The following is a 15,762-nucleotide window of genomic DNA, read 5'->3' as shown; positions in this document are numbered from 1 at the left end:
CATTGAATGCAAATCAAGGTGATCAGCTGAAACATTCACACCTAGCCCCAGCAGACAAAAGTCCTTTGTCTCACCCTGGTCATTCCACAGATATATAAACCCATTTTTCCTACTTCCAACAGACCTCACTACCTCTGAGGATGCTTGCCATAGATGCAGGTGAAACGTCAGGAGAAAAATTGCCTCCAGAACATGGCCATATAGCCCAGAAAAACCTACAACAACCCAATATATTTTTTAATCCCAGAAGCAAATCTTGATTTTACTGTTTTATATAGGGGCAACATTTTACTAAGCCATTGCATAACATGTGACTTGAGTATTCATGGATTTTTATATCCACAAGGTGTCCTTTGGCCAAACCCCAGCAGACACCAAACCCCACTATGATGCATTTCTTTCTAACGTTGATGACACCAGCAGCATTAACTCCTTGCAAGAATCCTTGCAAACCGCCTTCTGCCCCTCTCAGAAGACACCCTCCCAGAATCCCAGAACGGCTTCTGCCCTTCCAGAGGAACTGTGGACATGATCTTCACTGCCCTACAGCTCCAAGAAAAATGCAGAGAACAAAATCAACCTCTGTACATAGCATTCATTGACCTTGCAAAGGCACTCGACACAATGAATCGCAGCGCTCTCTGGACCATCCTCCAAAAAATCGGGTGCCCAAACAAATTTGTGAACATCCTGCGGCTCCTCCATGATGACATGATGGCAACAGTTTTGGACAGCAACGGTTCCCAAAGTGACCCATTTAAAGTGGAATCCGGTGTCAAACAGGGATGTGTTATTGCCCCAACTTTATTCTCCATCTTCATCGCTATGACACTTCATCTTGTTGATGGGAAGCTTCCCACTGGAGCGGAAATCATCTATCGGACAGATGGCAAGCTATTCAACCTCAGCAGACTGAAAACCAAAACCAAGGTTACAACAACATCTGTTATAGAACTCCAGTATGCTGATGACAACATCGTCTGTGCGCATTCAGAAGAAGACCTACAAGCCACTCTAAACACCTTTGCAGAAGCATACGAGAAGCTCGGCCTGTCATTGAACATTGAAAAAACCAAGGTGCTGTTCCAGCAGAAACCAGCCAACCCCTCTCCAATGCCAGTGATACAGCTTAATGGTGTAACATTAGAAAATGTTGACCATTTCCGCTACCTTGGCAGCCACCTCTCCACCAAAGTCAACATCGACACCGAAATACAACACCGCCTGAGCTCTGCGAGCACAGCATTTTTCCGAATGAAGCAGAGAGTGTTTGAGGACCGGGACATCCGTAGGGATACCAAGGTGCTTGTTTATAAAGCTATTGTCCTCCCAACCCTGCTATATGCCTGTGAAACGTGGACTGTCTACAGACGTCACATGCAACTCCTGGAATGATTCCATCAGTGTTGCCTCCGGAGAATCCTGCAAATCTCTTGGGAAGTCAAGCAGACAAGTGCTGAAAGAAGCAAAGACCACCAGCACTGAAGCGATGGTCCTCCGCCATCAAATCTGCTAGACCGGCCATGTTGTCCGGATGCCTGACCACCATCTCCAAAAGCAGTTGCTCTACTCCGAACTCAAGAACGGAAAACAGAATGTTTGTGGGCAGGAAGAGATTTAAATACAGGCTCAAAGCCAACCTTAAAAACTCTAGCATAGACACTGAGAACTGGGAAGCCCTGGCCCTTGACCGCTCCAGCTGGAGGTTAGCTGTGACCAGCAGTGCTGCAGAATTTGAAGAGGCACGAATGAAGGGTGAAAGGGAGAAGCGTGCCAAGAGGAAGGCGTGTCAAGCCAACCCCGACCGAGACCGCCTTCCACCTGGAAACCAATGCCCTCACTGTGGGAGAAGATGCAGAGCAAAAATAGGGTTCCACAGCCACATACGGACCCACAAGAATACTGGAAGACAATCCTCCTCGGAAAATGAGGGATCGCCTAAGCAAGTAATTAACTCTGTTTCACAAGAAATTAACAAATCTAATATTATTACCCACTGTCCGCTTACCGGCATGACGCCTTGCTCTGATCTCATCAGGTCCTGGTAAATCTCATCCCCTTCTGCCTCCTCATTCTCCACACAGTCATAGAGATCGTCATCTTCATCCATGGTGTCACTAATGAAAAAGGAGAGAGGAAAAATGTGGCCCTTGATACAAGGAAAGCTCAATCAGAATTCAAGGAGACTTTATTCAAGTTGTGATTTAGAGGCATGGAATCCTGTGGCTGCAAACCTGGACAGACATCTCTGTGGTATTAGCTGCTCCCAGATGAGAAGAAGAAGAACTTTATTTTTCTACCCCACCTCCATCTCCCCGAAGGCCCAAGCCCAGGCAGAATACAATTAAAATAAAGCAATAACAATTAAAACAGCATAAAACAGCATAAAACAACATAACAAAAATAGTTAGCAACAACAATAACAGCAGACTAATTGTGGAGCGGGGGGGGGGGGGGAACCACTACATGAACTGGTTAAAGGATAAAGTGGTATAGTAAGGTAGATAACAATGTATAACGGCATAGGAAATATCATGGAAGTAGAGCAAATTAACAGGATCAGTTAATATAATATAGGACATCAGACTGAATGACGAAATTCAAGTCATAATACAAACCATTTGTCATAGGAGTCGTCAATCGAAAGCACGACGAAACATCCACGTCTTTAATTCCTTACTGAATGTGGCTGAGGGGGGGGGGGGTGCCAGCCTAATCTCCCTGGGGAGGGAGTTCCAGAGATGGGGGGCCACCACCGAGAATGCCCTCTCTCTTATCCCCACCAACCGTGCCTGAGACGGGGGCGGGAGTGAGAGAAGGGCATCCCCGGAAGATCTTAAGGACCGCGTGGGCTCGTAAGGGCGGAGGCGGTCGCGCAGATAGGCAGATCCTGAACTGTTTAGAGCTTTATAGGTGATAACCTGCACCTTGTATTGGGACCGGAAACTTATCGGCAGCCAGTGGAGCTGTTTAAACAGGAGGGTTGATCGCTCTCTGTAACTTGTTCCAGTTAACAATCTGGCTGCCAATCTTTGCACCAGCTGTAGTTTCTGAACTGTCTTCAAGGGCAGCCCTATGTAGAGTGCATTACAGTAGTCTAATCTTGAGGTAATGAAGGTAATGCCAATCTATACTCCGGTCTGGTTTACGATCGACCAGGAGGACCTCTGTCTTGTCGGGATTAATCTTCAGCTTGTTCGTCCTCATCCAGACAGCCACAGCGGCCAGGCACTCATCTAGCACTCGAGGGGCTTCCTTGGAATTCGGTGGAAAAGAGTAGTAGAGTTGTGTGTCATCTGCATAGCGATGGCACCCAACTCCAAAACTCTGGATGACCTCTCCCAGTGGTTTCATGTAGATGTTAAAAAGCATGGGAGACAGAATGGAGCCTTGTGGGACACCACAGGTCAAAGGCCAGGGGTCCGAGCAGGCATCTCCCAGCTTCGCCATCTGGTATCAACCCTCCAGGAAGGACCGGAGCCAAGACAAAGCCGTACCTCCAAGGCCCATCCCGGAGAGTCGTCCCAGAAGGATACCATGATCGATGGTATCGAAAGCCGCTGAGATGTCCAAGAGAACCAACAGGGTCACACTCCCCCTGTCCAGCTCCCTACGGAGATCATCCACCAAGGCGACCAAAGCCGTCTTGGTGCCATGGCCAGGTCTGAAACCAGACTGACTGATCTAGGTAGTTGATGTCATCCAGGAAGCCCTGGAGCTGAGCAGCGACCACCCAAAGACCTCCATAGGCCTCTCTTGGCACAGATAAGACTGACAAGGTTTTTCCTGGGCGGACTCCTCTGCTGTAAACCAAAAAAAGTGGTGGTCCAAGGATCTATGCCAGTCAATGAACCATTAGCTCCTGGTCCCTGGAGAGTTACCAGGAAAGGGGGGGGGGAAAGCTAGCCAATAAGCACAAATATGGTACCAGTCTCTAGCACACTAAAAAGACTTACTAGTTCCCCATATCAGCTTAATGAGCACTGTTTAAAAGCTTTGTGAATAGCAGAAATTCAGCAGGGTCACATTTACTGTTATGCACGGATAGGAAAAGTTTTACATCCTCAATTTCCAATGTCAGGCATCTACTCAAAGATCCCTTCCAGAAAAACACTTTAAAACATTTACTTAAAGATCCCTCCCTTTGACATAAATTATTTTCCCTCCTCTCCTACAACAAATTTGTCCTTACTCAATCTGATCCGATAAGCCACTGTATATTTCATCATCAGCAATGCTGTCTTCAGTAGGGAATGGCCTGTAAGAAACAAAAGTGTTTTAAGATCAGATGGTAATTTCTAATGCAGATCATGTAACTGTAATAATATACAGAGGAGAAGGATACTGGATGTACACTGCCCTATATCCCAGGATCTGATCTCAGGTTATTTGCTTTGAACCTGCTAGATAATCTGAGATAAACACTGCTACACTGCTAGATAATCTGAGATAAACAGAATTATCTGGGATCAGATCCTGGGATATACGGTAGTGTAGATCCAGTCTAAGTTAAATTCTGATTTAAACAAATTTATTTATTTATTTACAGCTTTTATATTCCGCCCTTCTCACCCCGCAGGGGACTCAGGGCGGATTACAGTGTACACATATATGGCAAACATTCAATGCCAATTTTTGACATACAAACATATACAGACATACACAGAGGCTATTTAACTTTTTTCTGGCCGCCAGGGGATCTGTCGCTTTCATCGTCCATCTGCGACGCTGATGAAGCACTTCCGCATTCCCCGCATGCTTCCCCGCTGGAATGCTTTTGCTGGAGTCTTCTTTATGGCCTCATAAATCAGTTAATTTAGCCTCCCCACACTTTAAGGTGGTACTTTATTTTCCTACTTGACAGATGCAACTGTCTTTTGGGTTGCAAAGGTCGACAACAGGCTACACACAATTGGTTGGAAACCCACTCCAACGTGGGCTGGCCTCGAACTCATTACCTTTTTGGTCAGAGTGATCTTAATGCAGCTGACACTCAGCCAGCTGCGCCACAATCCTGGTGCTTATAGTTATAATCTATTTATAGTAGATTAATTAAAATCAGTGGGACTTAGATTAGCCACTAATTATTTAAACCCCATCTATTTCAATGGGTGTTCTTGTGAAATGCCAATTATGCTTGAACTTTCTCTCTGAGTGATACGACCATTGTCCTGAATCAATCTGTCAATCTTTTGCTTGTGAAACTCGGTGGTTGCTGTCACAGGACGTCCAACTCTTTGTCATGCAAGTCAGAAGTTCCCACCACAATGTCTTTAAACTTACTCGCCCAACAACGCACAGTACTCACATCAACACAATAACCATAAACAGCTTGCATTCTCTGATGAATCTTCTTTGGGATGACACCATCTGCTGTCAAGAATTCAATGACTGCATGTTTCTTAAGTTGCATTGACCAACTGGAATGTGTCCAGAGGAGGGTGACTAAAATTATCAAGGGTCTGGAGAACAAGCCCTATGAGGAGCGGCTTAAGGAGCTGGGCATGTTTAGCCTGAAGAAGAGAAGGCTGAGAGGAGATATGATAGCCATGTATAAATATGTGAGAGGAAGCCACAGGGAGGAGGGAGCAAGCTTGTTTTCTGCTTCCCTGGAGACTAGGACGCGAAACAATGGCTTCAAACTACAAGAAAGGAGATTCCATCCGAACATGAGGAAGAACTTCCTGACTGTGAGAACCGTTCAGCAGTGGAACTCCCTGCCCTGGAGTGTGGTGGAGGCTCCTTCTTTGGAAGCTTTGAAACAGAGGCTGGATGGCCATCTGTCAGGGGTGATTTGAATGCAATATTTCTGCTTCTTGGCAGGGGGTTGGACTGGATGGCCCATGAGGTCTCTTCCAACTCTTTGATTCTATGACTGTCTGTGCAGGGTTCCATACTTCACACTTTAACAACACAACCATTCAATGCTAAGGCTTCCCACCAAAATAGAACTGTAGAGGAGAGTCTACTGAACAATCCAGTACCTGCCGCATACCAGTACTGCCATCTGTTGAGGAGTTACGAAGGTGGAGGCATCCTAGTCATTTTCTACAACTAGAACAGGAAGGAAGTGACAAGAGTGTCCACTCAGTGGTTCCAAACAGGATTCAATGCTGCTGAATGGTCAAGTCTCCTTCCCACCTTTGCAGTGGCCCAGGGTCTGTTCATAATAACTATCCTAGAGCCCGCACGGAATTCAACACTCTGGAGAGGTCTCAGGATAAAGTGTCCATGTAAAACTGCCCCAAGAAATTTATTGTGGACTAGTCCAGTAGCTCAGTCTTTTAAAGTTGCCTCTTGTTTGGAATAGTAAGCCACAAATATCAAAACTATTGTCGAAGGCTTTCATGGCCGGAATCACTGGGTTGTTGTAGGTTTTTTCAGGCTGCATGGCCATGGTCTAGAGGCATTCTCTCCTGACATTTCGCCTACATCTATGGCAAGCATCCTCAGAGGTAGTGAGATAGATGCACTACCTCTGAGGATGCTTGCCATAGATGCAGGCAAAACGTCAGGAGGGAATGCCTCTAGACCATGGCCATACAGCCCGAAAAAAACCTACAACAATCCATCAAAACTATTGTTTGTTTTTAATAACATTTGGGCTAAAGAAAAGAGCTAAAAAAGTCAATGCGGCCCTCAGTAGTTGCTGGGACAAAGCCACACACACAATTTGAAGAATCATCAAACACACAAAAAACCCGAATTTCCTCCTCAGTTCACTTCTTTGCCACTAAAAGGGATACCACAAAAAGGTATGAAGGCAACAGAACATAATTCACAGATGTGTCGGTCCAACCTCATTCTAGGAGGGTCTGTACTATTGTAAAATGCAAAAGGGCCTTGGGAAAATTCTAGATAACCAACTGTGGTTTATGACACATAAAAACTCCAATGGAACAGCAGGACCATTAACTGCAAGCTGCTATTCATAGAATCAAAGAGTTGGAAGAGACCTCATGGGCCATCCAGTCCAACCCCATTCTGCCAAGAAGCAGGAATATTGCATTCAAATCACCCCTGACAGATGGCCATCCAGCCTCTGTTTAAAAGCTTCCAAAGAAGGAGCCTCCACCACACTTCGGGGCAGAGAGTTCCACTGCTGAACGGCTGTCACAGTCAGGAAGTTCTTCCTAATGTTCAGATGAAATCTCCTCTCTTGTAGTTTGAAGCCATTGTTCTGCGTCCTAGTCTCCAAGGAAGCAGAAAACAAGCTTGCTCCCTTCTCGCTGTGGCTTCCTCTCACATATTTATACATGGCTATCATATCTCCTCTCAGCCTTCTCTTCTTCAGGCTAAACTTGCCCAGCTCCTTAAGCCGCTCCTCATAGGGCTTGTTCTCCAGACCCTTGATCATTTTAGTCGCCCTCCTCTGGACACATTCCAGCTTGTCAATATCTCTCTTGTGGTGCCCAGAATTGGACACAATATTCCAGGTGTGGTCTAACCAAAGCGGAAGAGAGGGGTAGCATGACTTCCCTAGATCGAGACACTATGCTCCTATTGATGCAGGCCAAAATCCCATTGGCTTTTTTTGCCGCCACATCACATTGTTGGCTCATGTTTAACTTGTTGTCCACGAGGACTCCAAGATCTTTTTCACACGTACTGCTCTCGAGCCAGGCATTGTCCCCATTCTGTATCTTTGCATTTCGTTTTTTCTGCCTAAGTGGAGTATCTTGCATTTGTCCCTGTTGAACTTCATTTTGCTAGTTTTGGCCCATCTCTCTAATCTGTCAAGATCGTTTTGAATCCTGCTCCTGTCCTCTGGAGTATTGGCTATCCCTCCCAATTTGGTGTAGTCTGCAAACTTGATGATCATGCCTTCTAGCCCTTCATCTAAGTCATTAATAAAGATGTTGAACAGGACCGGGCCCAGGACAGGACCCTGCTTGTGGCACTCCACTTGTCACTTCTTTCCAGGATGAAGAGGAAGCATTGGGGAGAATCACCCTCTGGGTTCGTCCATTTAACCAATTACAGATCCACCTCACAGTAGTTTTGCCTAGCCCACATTGAACTAGTTTCCTTGCCAGAAGGTCGTGGGGGACCTTGTTGAAGGCCTTACTGAAATCCAGGTACACTACATCCACAGCATTTCTCGCATCTACCCAGCTTCCCTGGAATCGCAGAGAGATAACCAACTGGCATCTAAGGACGCCACAAGAGGTTATTTTATCTTTTTCTTCCTACCTTTCTATTTATTCAGATGCATATAAATTCACATGCACACCAAAATAAGAAAATACACATGCAAATACCCGTTTATTACCTGCTACAAGTAAAAAGAAAACACCCATACTTACATGAACCCTTTGTTCTGGGCAATTTGTGTCCATGACAATATTGATAAGGTGTCAATCACCTGGTCAGAAAAAGAAAGGGAGAGTCAGTGGGAGAAGTTGACTTTTTGCAGTCAATAGTATGAAATGTGCTTTCATAACTTGCTGATTGACTTGAAATATTTATATCTGATCATTTTTTGTAACATCAAAGGTTATATGACTCTATATGAACTGGATTATGTGAGTCTACACTCTTATAATGTATGAGTGTAGACTCAAAACCCTGCTTTACAAAACCTGGGTTTTTTAAAGCAGTGTAGATGGGGCCTGATCTTCTTGTAAGAGCCCTTCTACACTGCCCCAAAATCCCAGGAGGTGAAATAACCCAGTTCCTCCCTTGTTGCTATCCCGACCCCCAACCAGGGGCAGCTCAACCCATTACGCGAAGTAAGCATTTGCAGTATAGTTCATTTTGCCCAGGGATGCTCTTAGGGGAAAATAGACCTTCACATATGTGAGTTGTAGTTACTGGGATGTATAGTTCACCTACAATCAAAGAGCATTCTGAACTCCACCAATGATGGAATTGAACCAAATATGGCACACAGAACTCCCACAACGAAGAGAAAATATATATCAGTGATTGGTTTGGGGGGGGGGGGGCACCAAAATATTGTTTGCTTACCGTTGAAAATTACTTAGGGCTGCCTCTGCCCCCAACCCAAACCCATTCCCTTGGTGGATGTCTAGGAAGAAGTCTTGCCATGCTCCAGGTCCTTCCGGAGAATTCTCCTGACATGCAGGAGGTGGGAAGTAAGTTTTTGAGGGAGAAATTGAGAGCTGGGGGAAGGGGGTGGGCACCATCCTGCCCCTTTGGTCTCCAGGAGCCTGAAGAACCAGAAGCCATCCCAGGAGTCAATCCCCACAGGCCCAGCACTTGCAAAGCTTAAGGTCCAAATCTTTGCAAGTGTCAAATTAATCCGGAGTAAACAGTGATATCTGTCATATGTTCTGCAGTTGATGGTTTTTGGTAATAGAAGGGTTAATGTAAGTATTAGTTCTAAAGGGTTTAGTAATCAGTAAGAGTTCATGGGTGAAAGCAATGAAGGGTGAAGGTGTGCAAGAGATGGGTTGCAGCTGGGTGGATATAAGGAGCGAGTCTTGGAAATGATCTTTGGGAGAAAAGTATTGTCATATTTTAGTGGTGGGTGCTGCTGGTTTTTCCCCCTACAAAGCCCTGAACGGTTTGGGACCCGCCTACCTGTGTGACCGCATCTCTGTATACGAACCCACACGATTGCTTCGATCATCCGGAGAGGCCCTGCTCTCAATCCCACCAGCATCGCAGGCGCGATACGTGGGGACGAGAGAGAGGGCCTTTTCGGTGGTGGCCCCTCGACTCTGGAACTCACTGCCTAAAGACATCAGACAAGCTCCAACTTTGGCAGTCTTCAGGAGGAGCTTGAAGACGTGGCTGTTCCAGTGTGCCTTCCCGGAATAATGATCCCATTGCACTTTGTCCTCCAAAGCACTTTACATTTCTTTAGGTCTGCTCATATGCCCTTCCACAAACACCAGTATCACCTTCCGTTCATGTCCCAGCATTATCTCCAATTTTAACTCTACATTTGGCCTTCCCACTGTTTTTAATTGTGATTGTGTGTTGTCTTATTGATAATGTTGTGTATTTTATTGTTTATGTTTTTTAATTGCTTGTATTGTTGTTATTATTGCTTGTATTGTTGTGTTTAGGCTCGGCCTCATGTAAACCGCACCGAGTCCCTTGGGGAGATGGTAGCGGGGTACAAATAAAGTGTATTGTTATTATTATTACCTAATGCAGGGGTCCTCAAACTAAGGCCCGGGGGCCGAATACGACCCTCCAAGGTCATTTACCCAGCCCTCACTCTGAGTCAACCTAAGTCTAAAATGACTTGAAAGCACACAACAACAACAACAACAACAACAATCCTATCTCATCAGCCAAAAGCAGGCCTACACTTCCCATTGAAATACTAACAAGTTTATCTTTGTTAAAATTGTTCTTCATTTTAATTATTGTATTGTTCTAAAGTGTTTTTACACTACAAATAAGATATGTGCAGTGTGCATAGGAATTCATTATGTTTTTTTCAAATTATAATCCAGCCCTCCAACAGTTTGAGGACCTCTGTTATAGATCCTGTGGTACAACTGCTCGAGGCGATGATGCCAGCCTTGGTGTTAGACAGCATGGCCTAACTTCTAAGAAAAAAATAGCATGGTATATCAAAGCTTGCAGTCATGCCGGCCACATGACCTTGGAGGTGTCTACGGACAACGCTGGCTCTTCGGCTTAGAAATGGAGATGAGCACCACACCCCAGAGTCAGACATGACTGGACTTAATGTCAGGGGACTACCTTTACCTTTACCTATATCAAAGCTGTGGCCTTGTCCAGAAAGCATGTAAATGGTGCTCCTGGCCTCCTGCTTTGACTGAAGTAGGCTGACAAGCAAGCAAACATTTGCCCACAACAGGATGTGAAATACAGCTACAGAACCACATAGCTGGCTGCAGTGGGCGGATCATAAAGGAGGAAGCTTGTGGGACATGTGCAGCCTTGCTGCTGAAAATGTTCTTTAAACCCTAGATCAGTAGTTCTCAACCTTCCTAATGCCGTGACCCCTTAATACAGTCCCTCATGTTGTGGTGACCCCCAACCATAACATTGTTTTTGTTGCTACTTCATAACAGTCATTTTACTACTGTTATAAATCATAATGTAAATATTAGATATGCAAGATGTATTTTCATTCACTAGACCAAACTGGGCACCCACATGTGAATTCTAGTGGGGTTGGGGGAGGATTGATTTTGTAATTTGGAAGTTGTAGTTGCTGGGATTTGTAGTTCACCTATAATCAAAGAGCATTCTGAACTCCATCAACGATGGAATTGAACCAAATTTGGCACACAGAACTCCCATGACCAACAGAAAATACTGGAAGGGTTTGGTGGGCATTGACATTGAGTTTGGGAGTTGTAGTTCACCTATATCCAGAGAGTACTGTGGATTCAAACAATGATGGATCTGGACCAAAATTGGCACAAATACTCAATATGCGCAAATGTGAACACTGGTGGAGCCTGGGGAAAATAGACCTTGACTTTTGGGAGTTGTAGTTGCTGGGATTTATACAATCAAAGAGCACTCTGAGCTCCACCAGTGATGGAATTGAACCCAACTTGGCACACAGAACTCCCACACCAACATAAAATACTGAAAGGGGTTGGTGGGCACTGGCCTCAAGTTTTGGAGTTTTAGTTGAGCACTGTGGACTCAAACAATGATGGATCTGGATCAAACTTGGCATGAATATTCCATGTGCCCAAATATGAACACAGATTTATTTATTTATTTTGGGGGGGGGGGGACTTTAACATTTGGGAGTTGTATTTAGTGGGATTTATAGTTCACCTACAATCAAAGAGCATTCCGAATCTCACCAACAATAGAATTTGGCCAAACTTCCCACTCAGAACCCCCATGACAACAGAAAATACTGTATTTTCTGATGGTCTGTGGTGACCCCTCTGATACCTCCTCGCGACCCCCCCCCCAGGGGTCCCGACCCCCAGGTTGAGAAACACTGCCCTAGACTGTCCCCTCCCCAATACTTTTCCCCCATCCCCAAACCCAATTGGATTAGAATTGTGCATTTCTAGCTCCAGTCTTGGCTGTCCATTGAAAAACAACAACCCAGCATTCGGAGGATATTTATAAAAATAACAGTAGAGCTGTCAGAGTGAAAATTGGCAATGGCTCATGCATCTTTCATGATTTGCAAAAGAGAGAATTTTAACAGATGTTGTTGATTATCTGGTTATTTGACAAATTCCACCTGCGGAAATTCTCTGTTCTGAATAACCACTAAAGGTATAGGAAGACTCTTCAGTTATCAATGACAACCTTAAGGCCCTTCTACACAGGGTCCAAATCCGTGATGGGTCACAGGTTTACCCGAGGCATCCAAACTACACCTTAGGTCAGGAGTCCTCAAACGTTTTAAACAGAGGTTCAGGTCACTGTCCCTCAAACTGTTGGAGGGCTGGATTATAATTTGGAAAAAAAACATGAATGAAATCCTGTGCACACTGCACATATCTAATATCATCATCATCATCTTTAAGGTAAAGGTAGTCCCCTGACATTAAGTCCAGTCATGTCTGACTCTGGGGTGTGGTGCTCATCTCCATTTCTAAGCCAAAGAGCCAGCGTTGTCCGTAGACACCTCCAAGGTCATGTGGCTGGCATGACTGCATGGAGCGCTGTTACCTTCCCGCCGGAGCGGTACCTATTGATCTACTCACATTTGCATGTTTTCGAACTGCTAGGTTGGCAGAAGCTAGGGCTGACAGCGGTAGCTCATGCCGCTCCCTGGAATCGAACCTGCAACCTTTCGATCAACAAACTTAGTAGCTCAGTGCTTTAACCCACTGCGCCACCGGGGGCTCCTATCATCATCTTTAATTACTTATTAATCACCCTCCATCCGAGATGCTCCAGGCGATTTACTTAGCAAAATTATACAGGATAAAACACATACATACAAATATTAAAATTAACATGGCTCCAATGCTCTAGTAAAAAACCAGGTCTTAAGTGCTAGGATAAAATGCCCTGAGTCACGCATGGCTCTCAAATAGGGAGGCAAGGTATTCCATAAGGCAGGGGCAGAAATAGAGAAGGCCCTGCGTCTGGTGCTTTCCAAGTGCACTTCCCTAGGACCCGGTAAATAGAGCAAATCGCGTTGGGATGGTCATGGCGACCTCCGATGATGGTGGAAGGAGAGATGGTCTCTAAGATACAGTGGACCCTAGCCAAATAAAGTTTTAAAGGTCAGGACCAGCATCTTATACAAACCATGATACTCAATTGGGAGCCAGTGTAGATGCCGCAGCACTGGTGTTATATGGCATTTCATGGGCGTTTTTGTGAGTAACCTGGCTGCAGCATTCTGGACAATACGGAGCTTTCGGGTCGTAGACATCGGAAGGCCAACATACAGGGCGTTGCAATAGTTCAGCCTAGATGTGACCGTGGAATGGATGACTGTTGCCAGAGCCTCATCCGACAGGTAAGGTGCCAGTTGCCTCGCTTGTCGTAGATGGAAAAAGGCCTGTTTGCTGGCAGCAGCAACCTGAGCCTCCATCGTCAGCTGCGAATCCAAAACGACGCCAAGGCTCTTAATGGTAGGCGATGGAGATAGAGCAGCGCCATCAAAGGTAGGTAACGGATGGGTCGGACCTATCGGGCGGCCATGCCACAGGATCTCAGTCTTCGCCGGATTCACCTTCAGTCTGCTAGCACGTAGCCAGTTCGACAGAGCCTCCAGACATAAGGTGAAATTGTCAGGTATTGATGTTACTCCAGGCTCCGAGCGCAACAGGAGTTGGGTGTCATCCGCATATTGATAGCGGTCCAGGCCGAATCTCCGAGCCAAACTGGCAAGGGGTCCAACGTAGATGTTGAAAAGTAGTGCAAAAACACTTAAAACAATACACTAATTAAAATGAAGAATAATTTTAACAAATATTTCAATGGAAAGTGTGGGATTCTTATTGTTGTTCTTGTTGTGTGCTTTCAAGTCATTTCAGACTTATGTTGACCCTGAGCAAGGGCCGGGTAAATGACCTTGGAGGGCCGTATCCAGCCCCCAGGTCTTAGTTTGAGGACCCCTGCTCTAGAGCCTTGTTTGCAATGGTGTAAAAAGCCAGGAGGCAGATGTAGTCTGATATATATAGTACCTATGAAAATTATATTTTTGCAGGAATAGAGAATGTATTAAATAATCAGACCTTTGCAAAATCCTTGACGTCGAACAAGTCAAAGACCTCAAAAAGATCACTCTTGCGCAGACCGAACTTCTCATAACAGGTGGCGAGGAAGGTTCGGATGTTCTTAAGGCACAGGAACTATAAGAGAATAGAAACAGAAAGAAAGGACAAAAGGTTACAATAATCATAGGAGATTCAGCAATGCTACCCCATCACACATGGAAGCCTCTTGTGTTGTGGGCGAAATATCGTAGGACACTAGCAGCACCTCTATTCTGCTTTGGTTAGACCACATCTGGAATATTGTGTCCAATTCTGGGCACCACAATTCAAGAGAGATATTGACAAGCTGGAATGTGTCCAGAGGAGGGCGACTAAAATGATCAAGGGTCTGGAGAACAAGCCCTATGAGGAGCGGCCTGGGGAGCTGGGCATGTTTAGCCTGAAGAAGAGAAGGCTGAGAGGAGATATGATAGCCATGTATAAATATGTGAGAGGAAGACACAGGGAGGAGGGAGCAAGCTTGTTTTCTGCTTCCTTGGAGACTAGGACGCGGAACAATGGCTTCAAACTACAAGAGAGGAGATTCCATCTGAACATTAGGAAGAACTTCCTGACTGTGAGAGCCGTTCAGCAGTGGAACTCTCTGCCCCGGAGTGTGCTGGAGGCTCCTTCTTTGGAGGCTTTTAAGCAGAGGCTGGATGGCCATTTGTCAGGGGTGATTTGAATGCAATATTCCTGCTTCTTGGTAGGGGGTTGGACTGGATGGCCCATGAGGTCTCTTCCAACTCTATTCTATGATTCTATGGAGCCCCGCCAGAAGTTTGTGTCCATCGTGTGATGGGTGGCGTGGGGCTCTGCAGATCAACTCTGCTGCAAGCATCATAGGACACTAGCGAAGACGTGTATGATTAACTCCTATGACCATGGGCCACCTAAGAGATACACAAAACCAATAAAGGACTAGATTTTGCAATAGGATCATGTGGGAATTCTGTCCATATATTCTCAACACAGGATTTCAACACACCTCCTACGTCATGCTGGTAGTCTATTTCAAAGAATAAATAGCCACAAGTTGGGCAGTTTAATATGGTAACCTTTTGGACTGTCATAAGAAAACTTGACTCACTAGACATGATTCACTTGATAAAGTAGAAGTCACAGGAAAAGAGGAAGCCTATATTACAGATAGGTAGACACAAGATAAGCAAACATGGCCCTGAGTCTGCAAAACTTGAGTAGGGCTGTTGAGGATAGGGGGGCTTAAAGGAGTTGCCATAAGTCAAAAACAAGGGTACTTAAGTGTTAGTAAGCAGCATTACTCTGAAACACTCAAGGTTCTGTTCTACTGACTTAGGGCAATCACTCTTCTATCAAAAAAAATATCAGAGAAATATTCGCTTGAAACTGCTGAATCAGCCCCAGTGGTATAACATTACTGTAAAACAACCAGCTGGATAACATTTTAATGGCACGTATCATTATACTTCCAGGATAAATGCTCATGTGTCACAGAAATATATATATACTAGCTGTGCCCTGCCACGCGTTGCTGTGGCCTATAGTAAAACTTATCAAAGTTGAGGTAGATATCTGGACTATTATGAAAGAGAGGTACCTACCTATTCCTTTCCCCTTTTCCTCCCCCTTTCTC

The 15,762-nt window shown here is 45.2% G+C and overlaps 1 protein-coding gene across 1 annotated transcript in view; it reads right to left on the bottom strand.

Moving 5' to 3' along the window:
* VAV1 (vav guanine nucleotide exchange factor 1) overlaps nt 1–15,762 on the bottom strand; it is a 113,664-nt gene that overhangs the window by 54,043 nt on the left and 43,859 nt on the right. The window contains exons 2-5 of the mRNA XM_067464113.1: nt 14,127–14,243; nt 8,307–8,365; nt 4,193–4,258; nt 2,009–2,117 (exon numbers count right to left, since the gene is read on the bottom strand). Of these exons, the coding sequence (XP_067320214.1) occupies nt 2,009–2,117; nt 4,193–4,258; nt 8,307–8,365; nt 14,127–14,243 (351 nt within the window). The remainder of the gene's footprint in view (nt 1–2,008; nt 2,118–4,192; nt 4,259–8,306; nt 8,366–14,126; nt 14,244–15,762) is intronic.

Source organism: Anolis sagrei, chromosome 2 (assembly GCF_037176765.1).
Source record: "Anolis sagrei isolate rAnoSag1 chromosome 2, rAnoSag1.mat, whole genome shotgun sequence".
NCBI classification, from domain to species: Eukaryota; Metazoa; Chordata; class Lepidosauria; order Squamata; family Dactyloidae; genus Anolis; species Anolis sagrei.
The sequence above is the reverse complement of the archived record's forward strand: the minus strand, read 5'-3'. Positions and strand labels throughout refer to the sequence as shown.